The sequence below is a fragment of the Pan paniscus genome, chromosome 11 (genome assembly GCF_029289425.2).
Source record: "Pan paniscus chromosome 11, NHGRI_mPanPan1-v2.0_pri, whole genome shotgun sequence".
NCBI classification, from domain to species: Eukaryota; Metazoa; Chordata; class Mammalia; order Primates; family Hominidae; genus Pan; species Pan paniscus.
The window spans coordinates 41,338,453-41,359,243 of NC_073260.2; the positions used below are offsets into that span (position 1 = coordinate 41,338,453).

General features: G+C 45.0%; 1 protein-coding gene across 2 annotated transcripts in view; it reads left to right on the plus strand.

Annotated features, from left to right (window-relative positions):
• The first annotated feature begins 250 nt into the window (after positions 1–250).
• The window catches only part of TRIM14 (tripartite motif containing 14), an 81,314-nt gene continuing 60,773 nt past the window's right edge, over positions 251–20,791 (plus strand). For both annotated transcript variants that reach the window (XM_055117818.2, XM_003820621.5), the window contains exons 1-3: positions 251–549; positions 9,543–9,638; positions 19,351–19,584. In XM_055117818.2, coding sequence (XP_054973793.1) covers positions 343–549; positions 9,543–9,638; positions 19,351–19,584 — 537 coding nt within the window. In that variant the 5' untranslated portion in view covers positions 251–342. The remainder of the gene's footprint in view (positions 550–9,542; positions 9,639–19,350; positions 19,585–20,791) is intronic.

The window sequence follows — 20,791 nt, forward strand, 5'->3', positions numbered from 1 at the left end:
GAGGAGCACCCCCGGAAGGTCACAGCCAACTTTGGTCCCATCATCAGGGCTGCAGTTTTCTGGGCGTTACTGGACCAGCGTCATTAAGCAGGAAGCCCACCCTCTCCTAGCTGGCTCATTAGGAGCTTCCCATTTCTGGTGGGGCCACCTCCCGGCCTGGGCGGGCAGACGGAGCACCCTGCTGGTCGGAGGATGCTCCGAGGCCCGACGCTGCTCCCGGCGGGCTGTCATCCTCCTAGCGGTCGGCCGGCCGGCCTGGAGCCGCCCCGCCCACGGCCGAGGTTTCGGTTTCCCTTGGGAGCCCCGCCCTGTGTCCCGGGGAGCCGGAGGTGGTGGAGATGAATGGCGGGCGCGGCGGCCGGGACCCGGACCCCTGGGAGGTCGGAGCTGGTCGAGGGATGCGGCTGGCGCTGCCCGGAGCATGGCGACCGCGTGGCTGAGCTCTTCTGTCGCCGCTGCCGCCGCTGCGTGTGCGCGCTTTGCCCGGTGCTGGGCGCGCACCGTGGCCACCCTGTGGGCCTGGCGCTGGAGGCAGCGGTGCACGTGCAGGTGGGGACGATGGGGACGGGGTTCGCCGCGCGGGAGTTGGGGGAGCCAGCCCAGGCATAACGGCCGAGGAGGGGGCGTGCCTGGCCGTGGCCAGTGGCGGGTTACAACCTGGAAACCAAAGGTGCCCCAGAGGGCGTCTAAGCGGTCGACCGAAAGTTCAGAGCGGGAGCCTGAGACCCAAGGAAGGGCAAAGGCGAGCCAAAGCCATCAGTTGAGCTTCAGAAAAGGTGGGCTTAGGAGTGAGAGGTTGGGAGCCCAGGCTGGTACCCAGATGTCCTTGACCGTGTCCACCATGGCCGATCCACCACACTGCCATTGGGCTGGAAGACAGTCTGCCTTTTAGTTAACAGAGGTACAAACTCTCCCTCTTAATAAACAGCCCTGTGTAGCTCAGAAAGCCACACAGACATCTCAGGTTTACTTAATCTGCAGTCCACAGAAAGGGCCTGTGAACTTTGAGCTGAGGACGGCCTGACTGCCCTGGGAGCAGCCTCAGCTGTAACTACCTACCTCCTCTCCCCTCCCCGGCCACACAGACACTCCCATTCCTGCTCATAGCAGCCCTGGATGAGCCATTATTATTACAGCCATTTTATAGGCCACAAGAGGAAGGCTCTGGAGGCAGGGGCAGGTCTTGAACCCAGGACTCCATTAGCCAGATGCCCCCAACAGGGCCATTGTCACCATGGAACCCTCACCCATGCATAATCCTAACAGTGCCCAGGGGCTCTGGGCTCCTGCTCCAGCTTCCCAGCTGACTTTTTCTGTGGCTTCTCTCAAATCCTTCTCTCTCTCTGGGTTTCATGAAGCCTGGGTGAGGTAGGCCCTCATGTCTGACAGATGTTGATCCTACCACTTGTCTCCAAGAAGTCTTCTGTGATGAATTCAGCCCCATCGTGAGCCTTTCTCCGGTACTGCATGACTCCAGACCACCACACTGTGACAACCTTAGAACTCCAAGGTGAAAAGGGGATCATGGGGGACAATCCAGTGGAGTCGTGGGCTCAAGACCTGTCCCTGCCACCAGACCCTTCCTTTTTTTAACGTATGAAATGGCTGTAATTACAATAATGGCTCCTTGAAAAACTGTTATTCAGAATTAACAAGGCTGCTTTCCACAGATCTGGCTCAAGAGTCTCACCCATCCATTTGTCCATCCCCCTACCCACTACCTACTGTCAACTTGAAGTAATAAGATTCAGAAAATATGATTAAGTACAGAGTTTATCCAAGCCTAAAGCTTGAGGATGGCCAACTGGGACCATAGATTCGAATTTCTGTGACTATCCACTCTGATTAGCAGCAGTTACGTATAAGTTTTTAAGGAAAAAAGAAGAAGCAGTTCCTAAATTGTTTACCAAGAATTTACATTAAAATGACATAAGCAGTTGGGCACAGTGGCTCATGCCTGTAATCCCAGCACTTTGGGAGGCTGAGGCAGGAGGATCACATGAGGCCAAGAGTTTGAGGCCTGGCCAACATGGGGAAACCCTGTCTCTATTAAAAAATATGAAAATCAGCCAGGTGTGGTGGTACACATCTGTAATCCCAGCTACTCAGGAGGCTGAGGCATGAGAATCGCTTGAACCTGGGAGATGGAGGTTGCAATGAGCCGAGATCACGCCACTGCACTCCAGCCTGGATGACAGAGTGAGACTTTGTCTTAAATAAATAAATAAATAAATAAATGAAAAAGAGAATCTCTATGGCAGAACAACACCAAACCTATTCCACTGGGGAGTCAACTAAAAACATCATGAAGAAAATCCCAAGCCTTCTTTAAAAGCCAGGAATTGGCTTCTAAAACTTTTTCTACAACCTTCCTTGTAGCCAGGAAATAATTCAGGATTTAGTCCAAATTGCAGGAAAATAAAAACTAAAAAACAATGGCCAGGGCTGGAATCTAATAACAGGAATAACAGGTGTGCATAACAGGTGTGCTAAGATTTTCTTCTGAAACATAATTTTTCTCTCTCTAGTTCCCTGTTTTTACCAAAAATGAGTCTTGATAGGACAAATTTACTTGCAAAGTAAGTTTTAATATTACACTTGGCCTGATAATTTGCATTATTGGAACTTTCATAAGGAATTTTGGATTTGACTTTTTTTTTTTTTTTTTTTTTGAGACACAGGGTCTCACTCTGTCACCCAGACTAGAGTGCAATGGCATGATCGTGGCTCACTGCAACCTCCACCTCCCAGGCTCAAGCAATCCTCCTACCTCGGCCTCCCAAGTAGCTGGGACTATAGGCATGCACCACCACACCTGGCTAATTTTTTTTTTGTATTTTTTTTGTAGAGACGGGGTTTCACCATGTTGTCCAGGCTGGTCTAGAATTCCTGGGCTCAAGTGATCCTCTTGCCTCAGCCTCCCAAAGTGCTGGGATTATAGGCGTGAGACACCACGCCTGGCCTGGATTTGACTTTTAAAAGCCTCACAGCTAAAAAGCCAAACCAAGGATTCACCATCAGACTATGCCTGTGATACCCATACACATTGGGTGAATTCTTCTCTTCTCAAGGTCCCAAAATATCTTGAGGTTCCTAGACCTGTCGGAAAGTGACATTCTTTTCTTACCACAAGGTCGGGAACCTTGTAAGGGAACTGTGTAGACAAGGACCAAGCTAGTCCAGTCTTTCCAAGGATTTTTTTTTTTTTTTTTTTTGAGACAGGGTCTCACTCTCTTGCCCAGCCTGGAGTGCGGTGGTGCAATTTTGGCTCACTGCAGCCTTCGCCTCCCAGGTTCAAGTGATTCTCCCACTTCAGCTTCCTGAGTAGCTGGAACTACAGGTGTGCACCACCACTCCTGGCTAATTTTTGTATTTGTTGGTAGAGATGTGGCTTCACCATGTTGGCCAGGGTGGTCTTGAAAACTCCGACCTCAAGGGAACTGCACACCTCAGTGTCCCAAAGTGCTGGGCCCCCTTTTATTGTATTTTATTTTATTCTTGTTAACATTTTTTAATAGAGGTGGGGTCTCACTATGTTGCCCAGGCTGGTTTCAAACTCCTGGACTCAAGTGATCCACCTACCTCGGCCTCCCAAAGTGCTGGGATTACAGACCTGAGCCACCAAGCCTGGCCCCCAAGGGTCTTCTTATGGGCTCTGTAAACTTGACTTCAGTTCCTGAAAGCAGTCTGGTCATATATGGAGATATATCATTTCAGTCAAAGCCTTGGTAAAATTACCAGTGTCTCCAATGTGGTCTGTTATGAAAGAAAACATATTCTTATTGAACTTATGCAAATAACTACATTGTCATAAAATAAGAATACTCACAAATAGCCAGGTGCGGTGGCTCACGCCTGTAAACCCAGCACTTTGGGACGCTGTGGTGGGTGGATCAGTTGAGGTCAGGAGTTGGAGATCAGCCTGGCCAACATGGTGAAATCCCATCTTTACTAAAAATACAAAAATTGTGCTGGGCTCAGTGGCTCACGCCTGTAATCCTAGCACTTTGGGAGGCCAAAGTGGGTGGATCACGAGGTCAGAAGTTCGAGACCAGTATGACCAACATGGTGAAACCTATCTCTACTAAGAATGCAAAAATTAGCTGGGCATGGTGGTGGGCACCTGTAATCCCAGCTACTCGGGAGCCTGAGGCAGGAGAACTGCTTGAACCCCACGAGGCAGAGGTTGCAGTGAGCCAAGATTGTGCCACTGCACTCCAGCCTGGGCAACAGAGAAAGACTCCGCCTCAGAAAGAAAAATTAGCCAAGCGTGGTGGCATGTACCTGTAGTCCCAGCTACTCAGGAGGCTGAGGCAGGAGAATCGCTTGAACCTAGGAGGCGGAGGTTGCAGTGAGCCGAGATCATGCCACCGCACTCCAGCCTGGGTGACAGAGCAAGACTCTGTCTAAAAAAAAAATAAATTAATTTAAAAATGAAAATAAAAAAAGTAAATACAAATAGTTTGCAAATTTTGGTGAAATCAGGTAGAGAGAAAGACAAATGTTTCAATTTTGCTCACAAAAGTATCCTTTATCCAGTTGCTGTGACAAAAGAAAAAATTTTCTTGACTGAAAAACAATATAAAAAGAATCAGCAATGTTTCAAATTTTAAAAATCATAAAAATCACTTTTATCCTCTATCAGTTTAGTCCCATGTAAATAATTCTTGCTCTGCTTGATGTTGGGTTAGCAGTCTTCATGAATGCCTCAGGTTTTTATTAGAGTTCTGGAAGCTTTTGCTTAATCCAGTGGTATGATCTCTGAAGTTACCAGAAACCTGTGTTCAAGAGTAGTTGTCAGGGTTTTTTCCAAAAATTTCCTTAAAGATGAAGCAAATTTTGTAGCTGATTATAAACGACTTTTTTTAAAAGAATCAAAGTAAAATAAAAATTGTCGGCTGGGTGCGGTGGCTCACGCCTGTAATCCCAGCACTTTGGGAGGCTGAGGTGGGCAGATCACGAGGTCAGGAGATCGAGACCACGGTGAAACCCTGTCTCTACTAAAAATACAAAAAAATTAGCCAGGCGTGGTGGCGGGCACCTGTAGTCCCAGCTACTTGGGAGGCTGAGGCAGGAGAATGGCATGAACCCGGGAGGTGGAGCTTGCAGTGAGCCGAGATTGCGCCACTGCGCTCCAGCCTGGGCGACAGAATGAGACTCTGTCTCAAAAAAAAACAACAAATTGTCTGTGGATGATAAAAGGCTTAGAATAGCCACGGTCAAAGATGAAATTGACTAGGATATGTGGTTATTTGTGTGGCATACACCAGTTTATCATAATAATTATGATAATGATATACTGATAACATATACCAAGACATATCAGACTTTTAGGAATCTCATACAATTTTGGAACACATTAATAATACGCTTTTATAAATATAACTCAAAGAAAGTTAAACATCATTTCTTATTTGACAATATTTCCCATATGACTTTGACATCCCAAATAAGCCTAATGTGTCTCTTTTGGACTTCCAGGGGTCCTGGTTATGCCCAAGTTAGCTTGGGTCAAAAAGACTTAATTTAATTTTGGGAAGTATCTCAAATATTAAAGGTTTAAAACACTTGATATAGAAATAAGAAAGGTTTAAAACACATGATCAAAATAGAATCATAGGTCACTACAAAATAATGGTAATTACTTTAGCCAAAATGATTATTCAAAGATTTCAAAAAGCAAAAACCACTCTGATAGAGGAGATTCAGTTCTCAATCAAGAGACCTAATAAAGACAGCATGGGACAAACTCTCCCCAGTTACCTTTTCTTTGCCATTTATGCAAAAGTAAATACATCTTTTACCGTCTCTTATTAATTCTACATTACATTTTTATTCAAAGGAGAAAAACAAGTTTTACTTTTAGGCCAGGCACAGTGGCTCATGCCTGTAATCCTAGCCCTTTGGGAGGCCAAGGCAGGCAGATCACTTGAGCTCAGGAGTTCAAAACCAGCCTGAGCAACATGGTGAAACCCTGTCTCTACAAAAGATACAAAAATTAGCTGCGTGTGGTGGTGTGTGCCTATAGTCCCAGCTACTTGCGGGGCTGAGGCAGGAGGATTGCTTGAGCCTGGGAGGTCAAGGCTGCAGTGAGCCAAGATTGCACCACTGAACTTCATCTTGGGTGACAAAGTGAGACCCTGTCTCAAAAAAAGAAAAAAATTACTTAGGTGTTAGTATATTATCTATCATTCAATCTCAGTCAGCTTTGACTACACAAGATAAGATAATCGATAATCTCTCACCATTTTCTATTAAAGAGCAGATCAATGCTCTGATAAAACCTGGTTGTTCCAACACAGGAGCCCAGACTCTGGCCTTACATGAGTGTGCTTTTGATATTAATACTTAAGTTTTAGAAAAACTTATAAAAAATTTCCTTCTTTTTTTTTTTTTTTTTTTGAGATGGAGTTTCGCTCTTGTTGCCCAGGCTGGAGTGCAGTGGCATGAACTGCCTCACTGCAACCTCCACCTCCCAGGTACAAGCAATTTTCCTGCCTTAGCCTCCCGAGTAGCTAGAACTACAGGTGCACAACACCATGCCCAGTTAATTTTTATATTTTTAGTAGAGACGGGGTTTCACCATGTTGGCCAGGCTGGTCTCAAACTCCTGACCTCAGGTGATCCACCTGTCTCGGCCTCCTAAAGTGGTGGGATTACAGCCATGAACCACCGCGCCTGGCCATTTCCTTCTGATTTTTTTTTTTTTTTTTTTGAGATTGAGTCTTGCTCTGTCACTCAGGCTGGAGTGCAATGGCGCAATCTCTGCTCACTGCAACCTCCACCTCCCAGATTCAAGTGATCTCCTGCCTCAGCCTCCTGAGTAGCTGTGATTACAGGCGTGCACCACCACACCTGGCTAATTTTTGTATTTTTAGTAGAGACGGGGTTTCTCCATGTTGGTCAGGCTGGTCTCAAACTCCTGACTTCGTGATCTGCCTGCCTCGGCCTCCCAAAGTTCTGGGATTACAGGCAGGAGCCACCACACCCGGCCATTTCCTTCTCATTTTAACCAATTTGATCACATACAAAATGTCTTTTGTGAGATTAATCTTCCACAGACCTTCTAGAATTTGCTTAAATCTTCAGTTTTGTCCTATACTTCCTTTTTATTTTTGCATTCTACCTTAGGACAAAAATTTACTTCCCTTTTCCCATTATCATTTTGACTACACAAAGTTCTCTCTCATGCAAAAGAAAAATTACTCTCTTTCAACAGTCTTTACCAAAAACACATCTGACTTTATACACTCTGTAAATAGAACTGTTTCTTTTATATCAAGTAGTTTTAATCACATATGTTAACTACAATTTTCACTCTTAGTAACCCAAATTTCCAGTGAAAAACCTAGGAAGTAAGTAATTTTTAGCTGTTTTCTACCAGCATTTGTAGATGAAAATAATTTCATAATTTCTAGAAAGATGGCTCCTCAATTTTTTTTTGTTAACAGATCGAAATGTATTTAGCTTTTCTATACCATATAAATGATTCAGACGTTTTATAATGACCTGTTACTTCATTTAACATAACACGATATTAAGTTACTGAAAACAATTTTTGTTTGTTTGTTTTTGAGACGGAGTTTCACTCTTGTTGCCCTGGTTGGAGTGCAATGGTGTGATCTTGACTCACTGCAACCTCCGCCTCCTGGGTTCAAGTGATTCTCCTGCCTCAGCCTCCCGAGTAGCTGGGATTACAGGCGTGCGCCACCATGCCTGGCTAATTTTGTATTTGTAGTAGAGACGGGGTTTCTCCACGTTGGTCAGGCTGTCTCGAACCCCTGACCTCAGGTTATCTGCCTGCCTTGGCCTCCCAAAGTGCTGGGATTACAGGCGTTAGCCGCCGTGTCCAGCCTGAAAACAACTTTTAAAACTATGAAATGTTCGTTTATAAACTTTGATCTCATTTACATTTATTTAATTTTTTCATTCTTAACAATTTTGCCTGAATAGTTCATTAAACAAAGCTAGCCACCATCAATTTATTTCTTTGCTAATCATTTCTATAGCCTGTGAATGTCATTCTCCCAAGCAGCTGGAACTTGAGGCATTCTCCACCATGCCCAGCCAGGATTTTTGTTTTGTTTTGTTTGTTGTTTTTTGGTAAAAATGGGGTCTAGCTATGTTGCTCAGGCTGGTCTCAAACTCCTGGCCTTAAGTGATCCTCCCACCTCAGCCTCCTGAGTAGCTGGGATTACAGGTGCAAGCCACCATGCTCAGCTCTTGAATTTCATTACGTAAGGTTGACACTATGAATATTCATTTTGCATCCACATACCCACTTTCCTATCCATTCACCCATTATTCATTCATCCATCCATCATTCACCAAACATCTATTCAGCATATATTTTGGGCCATGAGTCAAAGAACAGATCAGATCCTTCCCTGACCTGGAAGAGTTCTCTGGCTGGTTGGGGAAGAAGTTGGCAGCTCCTGATAATTGTTTTTTTTTTTTTTTTTTTTTTTTGGAGACAGGGTCTCACTCTGTTGCCCAGGCTGGAGAGCAGTGGCATAGTGGCATGATCATGGCTCACTGCAACCTCCTGGGCTTAGGTGACCCGCCCCTGACCTCAGCCTCCCAAGTAGCTAGGACTACAGGTGCATGCCACCATGCCCAGCTAATTTTATTTTATTTTATTTTATTTTATTTTATTTTATTTTATTTTATTTTATTTTTTGTGGTAGAGGCAGAGTCTCACTATGTTGCCCAGGCTGGTCTCGAACTCCTTGGGCTCAAGTGATCCTCCCACCTCAGCCTCCCAAAGTGTTGGGATTACAGACATGAGCCACCATGCCTGACCAGCCCCTGATAATTCTGTTCAATTCAGCAAACACTTCTGGTCACACCCTGCTCCCTGTGGGGAGTGAGAACGAAGCGAGCCTGCCCTCAAGAAGCTCCTAGTCAATGGGGCAGCCAGATCTGGGCCCAGCAGCTGAGTGTAAGGCCAGCTGTAAGAAAGGCTAAGATGGAGACGAGATCACACCCTTGGGGAAGGGGAGTGCAGAGCAGACTTTGGGGAAAAAAGCAATTTCAAAAAGCAGAGATATGGAAGGTGGGAAGAGCAGGAAGCATGAACCCCACTGACCTCTCACGTAGTCCAGGGCCAGAGGGTCACAGACTCCCTGGAATGTATGTTTCATGAGGGCAGCACCTGGAACAGGGCCCAGCACATAATAGGTGCTCAGTTAATACTCCATAAGTAGATGTTCTTTCCCAGCCCCCAAGCTGTTTGCCTTAAAGTCCTACTTGAAAGGCTGGAAAAGCAAGTCACAGGCAAGACTTGTCCTAGATAAAGTAAAGTGTGAGGAAGGGGTGCAAATCAAGATTAGAGGCATACCTGATGTGGACCTCCGAGGATCAGAGAGGTCCTAGTCCCAGCTCATCCACCAACTTGCCATATGACTTTGGGCAAGTTACCTCACCTTCAGATGCCTCCATTGGAAAAGAATACAAGGGTAAGAGGAGGTGACCCCTGCGGGGGGCCTGTTATTTGGAAAGTGACAGTATTACGACTTTTTTCCTAACTCCCTCCTGTACAGAAACTCAGCCAAGAATGTTTAAAGCAGCTGGCAATCAAGAAGCAGCAGCACGTTGACAACATAACCCAGATAGAAGATGCCACCGAGAAGCTCAAGGCAAGTGGACATTTCTTCCTCATACCCATGGAAAGACCCACATTTCCCCCCAGACAAAAGGGACCCCCAATATGGAGCCAATGAAAATAAAAACCAACTGCGAAGGGGCAGATGGTGGGGCCTGGAGCTTCTATAATTCAGGGTTCTTTAGAAAAAGAACACAAAATTACAGACAAAATTAGGTGCAAGACCATGAAGGGGCTCTGCAAGTGAGGGGCCCTGAGCTCCGGTTTCCTTTGCTTTGTGGCAAATCTCTGGTTCCTTAGTGTCATCTGCCAGTATCTTGGAGGAATTAGCCCATTATCCCAAATTGCCTTAAACAAAGCAAAACACAGCTTAAGGAATATGCAGATATCTCTTTAATTCCACTGCCATGCTGAAAGAAAGCAAGTAGGGTATAGATCTGTTCCACAAATAGGTACTTTCTTCACTCTCCTTTCATAATGATGTTTGAATGGATTCTCTGTGGATTTTGAATGGGAACTTGAGGCTGATGTTATTCTAAGTAACCATTTTGACATGACAAAGTTGTTGTGTTTTTAGGGCCTCAGGGGCTGGTCATTTCCCCTTGCATCCTCCGTTGCTCCCTCCCCCTTTCATCCTCTGTTGCTCCCTCCTCCCCTTCATCCTCTGTTGCTCCCTCCCCCTTTCATCCTCCGTTGCTCCCTCCTCGCAGTGAGGGCTGGGGTGGGAGGCCCTCCTGGGGCCTGCCCCACTGAGAGCTGGAAGAACCCCTGCTCTGCACTTTGGGAGGCCAAGGCTGGAGGATCACTTGAGCCCAGGAGTTCGAGACCAGCCTAGGCAAGATAGTGAGACTCCCATCTCTACTAAAAATAAATAAAATAAAATAGCCAGGTATGGTGGTGCACGCCTGCAGTCCCAGCTGTTTCAGAGGCTGGGGTGGGAAGATCGCTTGAGCCCTGAAGCTTGAGACTGCAGTGACCTAGGATCACGTCACTGTGCTCCAGCCTGGGCAACAGAGCAAAACCCTATCAAAAAAAAAAAAAAAAAAAAAAGGAACCCCTGACTGATTCACACAAGAGGAGGAGTGGCTCTGACCATGGGAGAAGCTGGCACCCAGTTTCTCCTGTGACCAGGCCAGGCCACAGAATTGGCTCCCACATTTGCCTAAAGTCCATTCTCTGTCAGGTGTCTTCATGACAGTTTGCCAGTACCCTGAAGACGTTTGTAGTTCACACCTGTGGTCCCAGCTTAATAGTGTCTCTCATGTCTTCACAAGCAGAACTCTGGGCTAGGAGATAGACAGTACCAAAGGATTTAGAAAGTGAAAGCTGTCACGTTGGAAGGGTTGTGGGGAGGCCTGAAGATCAGGCTCCCTGTCTGCAAATGCCTGAGCAGATATGGTTTGAGGGCCCCCAAGAATTAGGACCCATGTGGAGGGTCTAGGCTTCCCCAGGCCACACTGGAAGAATTGTCTTGGGCCACACATAAAATACACTAACACTAACAATAGCTGATGAGCTAAAGAAAAAAAAAATACCCAAAAAACTCATGATGTTTTAAGAAAGTTTACAAATTTGTGTTGTGCCACATTCAAAGCTGTGCTGGGCCACATGCGGCCCATAGGCTGCAGGTTGGATAAGCTTGGCCTAAGGGATGGCCTGGGGTAGGTTTCAGCTTAATCTAAGGCATGGTTCTCTTTCTCTTGACCCTTTCCCCAACTAACTTTTTAACTTTTTATAGATTTAGAGGAAGTTGCAAAAATAGTAGAGTTTTGTGTACCTTGACCTAGTTTGCCCCAAGGGTTACTTGTTACATAACTATAGCACACTATCCAAAAAAAAAAAAAGGATGGTATGTGTGTATAGTTTTATGTCAACTTATCACATGTATAGATTTGCAAAACCACCACTGCAATCAAAATGCAGGCTATTCCATCACTGCCAAGTTCTACCTTCTTCTAGGCCAAGCGAGGTGACTCATGCCTGTAATCCCAGCACTTTGGTAGGCTGAGGCAGCCAGATCATTTGAGGTCAGGAGTTCGAGACCAGCCTGGCCATCATGTTGAAACCCCATCTCTACTAAAAAAAAATACAAAAAAATGCCGGGAATGGTGGCGCCTATAATCCAAGCTACTCAGAAGGCTGAGGTGGGAGGATTGCTTGAACCCAGGAGGTGGAGGTTGCAGTGAGCCAAGATCATGCCTCTGTACTCCAGCCTGGATGACAGAGCGAGACTCCATCTTAAAAAAAAAAATCTACCTACACCTTTATGGTCACCTCCCTACCCACCGTCTCCCCCCGACCAATCCCTAACCCCTGGCAATTATTAATTTGTTTGATAATTGTGGCATTTGAAAATGTCATAAAAATGGAAAATGACCTTTTGAGGTATTTTTCACTCAGCAGAATGCCCTTGGGATCCACCCAAGTTGTTGCAAGAACCACTAGTTCATTCCCATGTATTGCTGAGTAGTAATATTCCACTAATCCGATAGTATGCATGTACCATAGAGGTTTTTTAAACCATTTACCTATTGTAGGCTGTTTGGTACAGTCTAGGGCTATTGCAAATAAAGCTTCTTTGAACAGTTGTGTCCAGGTTTCTGTGTGGACATAAGTTTTCATTTATCTGTGTTAGATGCCCAGGAATGCTATTGCCGGGTCATATGGCACCTGCCTGTTTTGTTTTTTAAGAAACTGCCAAACGCTTTTCCAGAGTGGTTGTGCCATTTTACATTCCCACCAGCAATGCATGAGAGAGTGTTTTTCTGTATCTTTGACAACATTTGGTATTGTCACGAGTTTTTATCTTAACTTGCATAATCTGTGTGTAGTGATACCTTATCATGGTTTTAATTTGCATTCCCCCAGTAGCTAGTGATGTTGAGTATCTATTCATGCGCTTGTTTACCATCTCTACAAAAAACTAAAAAATCATCCAGGTATGGTGGCACATGCCTGCAGTCCCAGCTACTCAGGAGGCTGAGGTGGGAGGATCGCTTGAGCTCAGAAGGTTGAAATTACAGTGAGCAATGACCATACCCACTACACTCCAGCCTGGGTGACAGAGCGAGACCGTGTCTCAAAAAAAAAGAAAAGAAAAGAAAAGAAAAAGAGTTTGTTGGGATTTTGATAGGAATTGTGTTAAACCTGTTTATCAATTTGGGGAGAATTGACATTTTTACTATGTATTCTTCCAATCCATGAACATGGTATATCTTTCCATTTATTTAGATCTCTGTTTTCTTTCATCAGCATTTTGTAATTTTCAGCATACAAATTCTGTATGTTTTGTTAGACTAATACCTAAGTGGCCTTCATAAGGTAGTAAGAAAAATGGAATTAATAGTCAGCATTTTAAACCTGAGACATATTTGTATAAAAATTTATATTTAGGAAATTAGAAAGATATTGCCACCCTATGCCTGCACTCTCATGTGGGGGCAGATGGAGCTGAGCAATGGCTACTCCCATGGCATGGGATCTCCCAGCTCCACCCTGCCCACTTCCTTCAGTGTTAACAACCTGGCTCCTGTGAGCATTTATATTTCAATTCCTGATCAAGAAACATATTTTTAAAAATTCATCCATAATCCTGCATCCTGCCACTTCAGGCCAACCATTATTCACATTTTGAGATTTTTTTCCTGTATATGCATATGCTTTTAATGTAGCTTAAGTTATATTGTACATACAATTCTAATATATCCCCAATCTGGAGGTGAGGCATGGTGGTTCATTTTCTTGTGTGGTTTGTCACGTGTATTATCATCTTGTCTCCAGTAGGTATTTACCATAGATGTCCAATACACTGTGGATTGTGAGTGTGCCCCTTCAGAGCACTGTGACATGAGCATCTTCAGGAGATGCTATGAGTTTCAGTAGCTCCAGACTCATTTTCATATTATTTTTCAGTTTTGAGTTTCCGTGAATTTGGACTCCAACCCTGCTTAATGCAAAACTGTTGTTTTATTTGTTTTGCTGGTGATTTTCTTTTCACCTGTGGATGACTAGATTCCTCTTCTTTTCCCTGGGCCCGGGGGTGGAGTTTTTCTGGTGCTAGTTGATGGATGGAGCAGCTCTTTGTGGATCTGACTTGATGCAGGTCACTCCTTTCCACTCTCAGCTGGAATGTGGCCAGGTACTCTGTGCTCCCCCTGGATGGCCAGGCCCCATTGTGGCTTTCGTCTGCATGCATGCACCTCTGGCTCCACTCCTTCCAGGTCGCTTAGCTTCAGCTCCTGCCAGGTCACTCACACTGTGTTTCCTCTTTGGTTTTGGCATCAGTGAATTTCCTTTGTTTGTTTGTTTTATTTTTTTGTTTGTTTTTTGAGACAGAGTCTCGATCTGTTGCCAAGGCTAGAGCACAGTGGCGTGATCTCAGCTCACTGCAACCTCCGCCTCCCGGGCTCAAGCAATTCTCCTGCCTCAGCCTCCCGAATTGCTGGGACTGCAGGTGCCCACTACCATGCCTGGCTAATTTTTGTATTTTTAGTAGGGATCGGGTTTCACTATGTTGGCCAGGCTGGTCTCGAACTCCTGACGTCAAGTGATCCTGAAAATGCAGTCTGCGGGGCTCAGCCCCTCTGTCCTACAGAGCAGAGCCGGGGATGGGCAGGAAATGGGCCTGAGACACAAGGGCCCAGCCTGGCACCAGACCCAGAACCCCTGCGGGTGGAATAAGGAGCCTCAGTTGCTGGCTCCATGCCTTTCTCTGTGACCCGCAGGCGCTGTAGGGACTGAGCCATGGCTTGGGATCAAGACACCAATGGGGGGACATGAACCAGCCTTTGCCAGACTGGGAACAAAAAGATGGGGACCCTGCCAGGCCATGCTGCTGACAATGCCACTGGTGTCCATTGCCCCTGCTGGGCATGGCCACTCCCTGCCTCTTCCTGCCTGCCATTGCCACCATAGCAGAGTCTAAAGAGTCCCCATGCTAACGTGGTCTGGGCAAGGTTGGACAGCATGCCTTCTTTCCCTGGTGGTGCATCCCATGAGAGGCATCCGTGGGAGGGTTGTTGGAAGTCATACTGAGTTTTCAGCAAAACAGCGCCCTCCTTTCATCTCCTCACTCTCCGCAGGACCCAGAGGTGGATTCACACAGCAGCCCACACTCTGAGTGCAAAATCCCCCAGCCTTCCCTGACCGGGGCTTCACGGCTGTTCAGCTTCTTTCTCTTCCACAGTTCTTAGACCCTGCTCAGCTAGACTCTGTTAGGCCCTCACCCAGCCACCAGCTCTCTTCAAAGCCCAGCCCAGTTCAGCTGGGATCCAGTTTCACTTTGAACCAATGGGACCCAAACCATATGGCGTACTTCCTTGTTTCATGACCATGATATTCTCTTGCTCTCTTTCTCTCTCTCTCTCTCTCCCCTTCCCTCTCTCTCTCTACCCCTTTCTGACCATATTGCATAATCAGCCTCATCTGCTTATACAAGAAGTTTTCTGGTGGCTGTTTTCCATACTGGTTGCCACTGTGCTGAGAGTTAGAACAAGGTATAGTGTCGTGAAGCTTCTTTTGTATTTTCTACTTTACAAAGTGGATCTATAAAAACTGCTTGGAGCATAACTTGGTTGGGAGGAGATATTTGCTCTCTTGGTTTCTCTGCAAAGGTCCTCTGTGTACTTACGTTGCTTCAACATGTGTTCATAAATCAAGAGTTTGAAATACATTTTATTTTCTTCATTTGGTCATTCAGTAAATATATATTTGTGTCCAGGCTCATTGACCCATTGCAACCATAAAAATGTGGACTAATTCCCAGGCTAGCTTAAAGCTATAATCCATAGGCCTGTGGTATGAGCTAGCCTCTGAACCTATCCATAGGCCTGTGGTATGAGCTAGCCTCTGAACCTATCCTCTGCCTGGAGCATTGGATAGGAAACACAGATTTAGAGAACTCATCTCCTGTTTGCTGCCAAACCACATGCTGTCCCCCTGAGAACACGGTATCACAGGAGCCTGCCCACCCGTCGTGACTGGCTGGGTGCTGGGGTCATTCTGCTATGTGGACTGTGCAGATGTTTGGGCTGAGGAAGGGAGCTGGCCTATGTTTAATTTTTTTTTTTTTTTTTTTTTTTTTTGAGACGGAGTCATGCTCTGTTGCCAGGCTGGAGTGCAGTAGCACAATCTCGGCTCACTGCAACCTCTGCCTCCCGGGTTCAGGTGATTTTCTTGCCTTAGCCTCCCGAGTAGCCAGGACTACAGGTGCCCGCCACCACACCTGGCTAATTTTTTATATCTTTAGTAGAGACAGGGTTTCACCATGTTGGCCAGGATGGTCTCCATCTCCTGACCTCGTGATCCACTCGCCTCAGCCTCCCAAAGTGCTGGGATTACAGGCGTGAGCCACCGTGCCCGGCTTTAGTGTTTTTTTAATTGTATAAATAATACATGAACAAATGGTCATTTTTTAAAATTTAAACAATGGTATAGTATGGAACTACATAAGGTACAAAGTAAGAGCCTCTCTTTTCCCTTACCCCCAATCCCATGCCTCTTGCCAAATATGACCACTACTAACAAACATTTTAATTGCACTTGCAAATATATAGATGTATACATATGTCCATATACAGGTTTTGTTTTATTATGTTTTACATAAATTTGGATTATCTTGCTTATATTATTCTGCAGCTTGTTCTTTTTCACCTGTTTTTTTTTTTTTTTTGGAGAACTTTCCCTGCCAGGACATATAGGTCTACTGCATTGTTTTTTGTTGTTGTTGTTTGTTTTTGGAGACGGAGTCTCGTTCTGTTGCCCAGGCTGGAGTGCAGTGGCATGATCTCGGCTCACTGCAACCTCCGCCTCCTGGGTTCAAGCAATTCTTTGCCCCAGCCTCCTGAGTAGCTGGGATTACAGGCGCCCGCCACACGCCCGGCTAATTTTTTTGTATTTTTAGTAGAGACAGGGTTTCACCATCTTGGCCAGGCTGATCTTGAACTCCTGACCTCATGATCTGCCCACCTCAGCCTCCCAAAGTGCTGGGATTACAGGCGTGAGCCACCGCGCCCAGCCTACTACATTGTTTTTGTTGTTATATTTTCTTCTTTTTTTTTTTATGGTGATAAAATATACATAACATAAAATTTGCCATTTTAACCATTTTAAAGTATTCAATTCAGTGGTATGAATTATATTCATAATGTTGTATAGCCATCACCTGTGTCTACTTCCAAAACTTTTTCATTATCCCAAACAGAAACTCTGAAACCATCAAGCAATTACTCCCCATTTCCCCTCTCCCAGCCCTTGGTAACGTCGACTCTACTTTCTGTCTCTATGAATTTGCCTGGTCTAGATGTTTCACATAAGCGGAATGATAAATTATTTGTCCTTTTTTGTCTGGCTTAATTCACTGGGGATGATGTCTTCGAGGTTCATCCATGTTTAGCATGCATCAGCACACTGCATTCTTTGTAATCGCTATAAATTATTTCATTGTACGAATGTAGGACAATTTATATAATGAACCGATATACATGTCCCATATTGAAAATTGTGCCAAATATGTCATGGTTAACAACTGTCTGAGGCTGGTGCACAGGGGAATAAAATAATTTACCAAAACAGTATTGAGTTTAGAAAGGCAGATTTATTTAGAGAAAAGGGGGAGATACATTGAAAGGGAGCAACGGGTGAGACAGCAGAAAGAAGACTGTCTGCAAAGAGGCAGGAGCTGGAGGTGGAGTTTTCTAAGGTTGTGCTGCTTGAGCTGAATGCTTGCAGACAGGATGCCTGGGTGCAGGTGGACTGTGAGTTGAGTGCTTGTAACAGGATGCTTGAGTGCTAGTGAGCTGTTTGTGGTTGACCCTATTTCTCAGAACGTTCGCTCCCCACTGCTGTTGTTTCTGTTTCTGCTAGTGACGCCCATTTTTCAATGTTTTTTTCTTTTCTTTTTTCTTTTTTTTTTTTGAGTCAAAGTCTTGCATTGTCGCCCAGGCTGGAGTGCAGCGGCCCAATCTCAGCTCACTGCAACCTCCACCTCCCGGGCTCAAGTGATTCTCAAGCCTCAGCCTCCCAAGTAGCTGGGATTACAGACACCTACCACTACACTCGCCTAATTCTATTCTCTATGTGTAGAAGCTATATACTGAGAATCTTGGTACACAAATCTTCATGCACATGTGAAAGCATTTTCTAGGATATAAGTAAAGTAAGAGGAATTGCTGCATGAAAGAATAAATGTATTTAAAACTTTGAGGCCAGGTGCAGTGGCTCATGCCTGTAATTCCAGCACTTTGGGGGACCAAGGCAGGCAGATCACCTGAGGTCAGGAGTTCAAGACCCAGCCTGGCCAACAGTGACTCCCTGTCTCTGCTAAAAATACAAAAATTAGCCAGGCATGGTGATGGCCACCTGCAGTCCCAGCTACACGGCTGAGGCAGGAGAATCGCTTGTACCCGGGAAGCGGAGGTTGCAGTGAGCCGAGATCTTGCCATTGCACTCCAGCCTAGGCGACAAGAGCAAAACTTCGTCTGAAAAAAAAAAAAAATTGATAGCTATTGTCGTATTGTCCTCTAAAAGCGAAGTACCAATAGACCCTACCACCCACAGTTTATATAAATGCCCTACTTCACATACCCTTACAGACTGTATTTCAGTCTCTTAAAAGTCTTCCAATCTAATGATCAAAAACTATTTTCTGGGCTGGGCATGGTGGCTTATGCCTGTAATCTGAGCATTTTGGGAGGCTGAGGCAGGTGGATCACCTGAGGTCAGAAGTTCAAGACCAGCCTGACCAACATGGTGAAACTCCGTCTCTACTAAAAATACAAAATTACCTATGTGTGGTGGTGCGTGCTTGTAATCCCAGCTACTCAGGAGGCTGAGGCAGGAGAATCGCTTGAACCTGGGAGGCAGTGGTTGCTATGAGCCAAGATCGCACCCCTGCACTCAGCCTGGACAAGAGTGAAACTCCTTCTCAAAAAATAAAAATAAATAAATAAATAAATAAAAATTGTTTTGTATTTCATCTAATTGATTTATTCTTTGGGCTTTATGTACAGTGTTTTAGTTTAACTGGACCTTCTCTTTTGTTTGTTTTCCTTAACCTTTTATTGTGGAAAATCTCATATTATTTTAATTATTTTTACTTTTATATTTTTAGTACAAAAAATACAAAAATTTATTCTAAAATGCCATTGTTACACCACACATACACATACATACATTTCCATATATAATTTGAGTTCTTTTAAAAGCTCTTTATTTTGTACTTTTGACCTCTTATCTATGCTTGAGCCACATGGTTTTAGATCCTGTAGATTTATTGTTTTGTTATCAGATAAGGCAGATAAGGCAGATCAGTTTTCTCTTTATTGATTTTTTTAAAGCAATTTTGGCTTTTCTTATGCTTATTCTCTCTCCTAATGATTTAATAATTTTTAATCAGCATGTTAAGATTTTGATTAGAATTTCATCAAATTTATAGACTAATTTAGAGACAAATAGTGACTTTATAGTAATCAACCCTCCCAGTCACGAATATGGTTTTGTATTAGGTATATTTCCACATATTTTGCTATTTTTTCTCCCATTTTCAAAAGGATCTTTATTTCTCCGTGCATTTTACGATCGGTGATGGCTGGTGCTTAGGAAGGCTTTGGTTTTTATAAGTTGATCTTGTGTCTGACTGGCCACTTTACTGAACTCACATTTCAGACGTTATGATTTTTTTCATGTTGATTATTCTGGATTTCCTCGTTCGCAGACATGTCATCTGCAACTGGTTTTTCTGTTTTTAGGCTAATGCAGAGTCAAGTAAAACCTGGCTGAAGGGGAAATTCACTGAACTCAGATTACTACTTGACGAAGAGGAAGCGCTGGCCAAGAAATTCATTGATAAAAACACGCAGCTTACCCTCCAGGTGTACAGGGAACAAGCTGACTCTTGCAGAGAGCAACTTGACGTCATGAATGATCTCTCCAACAGGGTCTGGAGTATCGGCCAGGAGCCCGATCCTGTCCAGAGGCTTCAGGTAATGCTGGGGTCACTGCTCTTACCGCTGCCACCTGCCACCCACACTTCATCTCAAGTATTGTGGCATTGAGCACAGTATTGACACACTAAGCAAGTACATGGACTATTGTCTTGTCACCATGTAGACTGTCTTGCCCCCACACAGGTGGTCAAGAGAATATACATTGTTAGGAAGATAATACACCTCTTGGGCTAATTAAATAATATTAACAGCCACCAATTTCAAAGGCCCCTGTGTCCTGAGCACTGTGTAGCTTAGCACTAATATTCACCAGAACTCTGCAAAGTGGGCTCACCCCATTTTATAAACAAGAAATTGAGGCTCAGTGAAGTGACTCACCTGGTCTCACACAGCAGGTAGCTAGCAGAGCTGGTATCAGGTCTGGCTGTCTGTCTAGGTCTGTCTGACTCTAAACCCACAAGGGACCCTGCCTGGCCCTCTGCCTGTACAGTCTTTTTTTTTTTTTTGAGATGGAGTTTCTCTCTTGTTGCCCAGGCCGGAGTGCAGTGGTGCGATCTCAGCTCACCACAACCTCTGCCTCCTGGGTTCAAGCAATTCTCCTGGCTCAGCCTCCTGAGTAGCTGGGATTACAGGCATGTGCCACCATGCGTGGCTAATTTTGTATTTTTAGTAGAGACAGGGTTTCTCCACGTTGGTCAGGCTGGTCTTGAACTCCTGACCTCAGGTGATCCGCCCACCTCAGTCTCCCAAAGTGCTGGAATTATAGGTGTGAGCCACCGCAATCAGCCTGCCTTTATAGTCTTAAATTGAGACACCCCACCTGAAAAGGCAGGTGTCCTTGCAGCTACTGAGCACATTTCAAAGGCTGAGTCACAGTTGGCTCAATGGTACTCCTTGGCCACTGGGCTTTGTTGAGGAAGAGTCTAAGAAATAGCCCCTGTGGCAGATCACTTGAGGCCAGAAGTTTGAGACCAGCCTGACCAACATGGCAAAACCACCTCTCTACTAAAAATACAAATATCAGCCAGGCGTGATGGCGTGCACCTGTGAGGCTGAGGTGGGAGAATCACTTGAATCGGGGAGGCAAAGGTTGCAGTGAGTAACGAGATCGTGCCGCTGCACTCCAGGCCGGGTAACAGAGTGAGACTCTGTCTCAAAAAAAAAAAGAACTAGCCCCAGGGATAGTCATTGCTACATTTAGAGAAAGCATGTTGTTGAGGATGGTGTTCCTGTCTACTCTTTT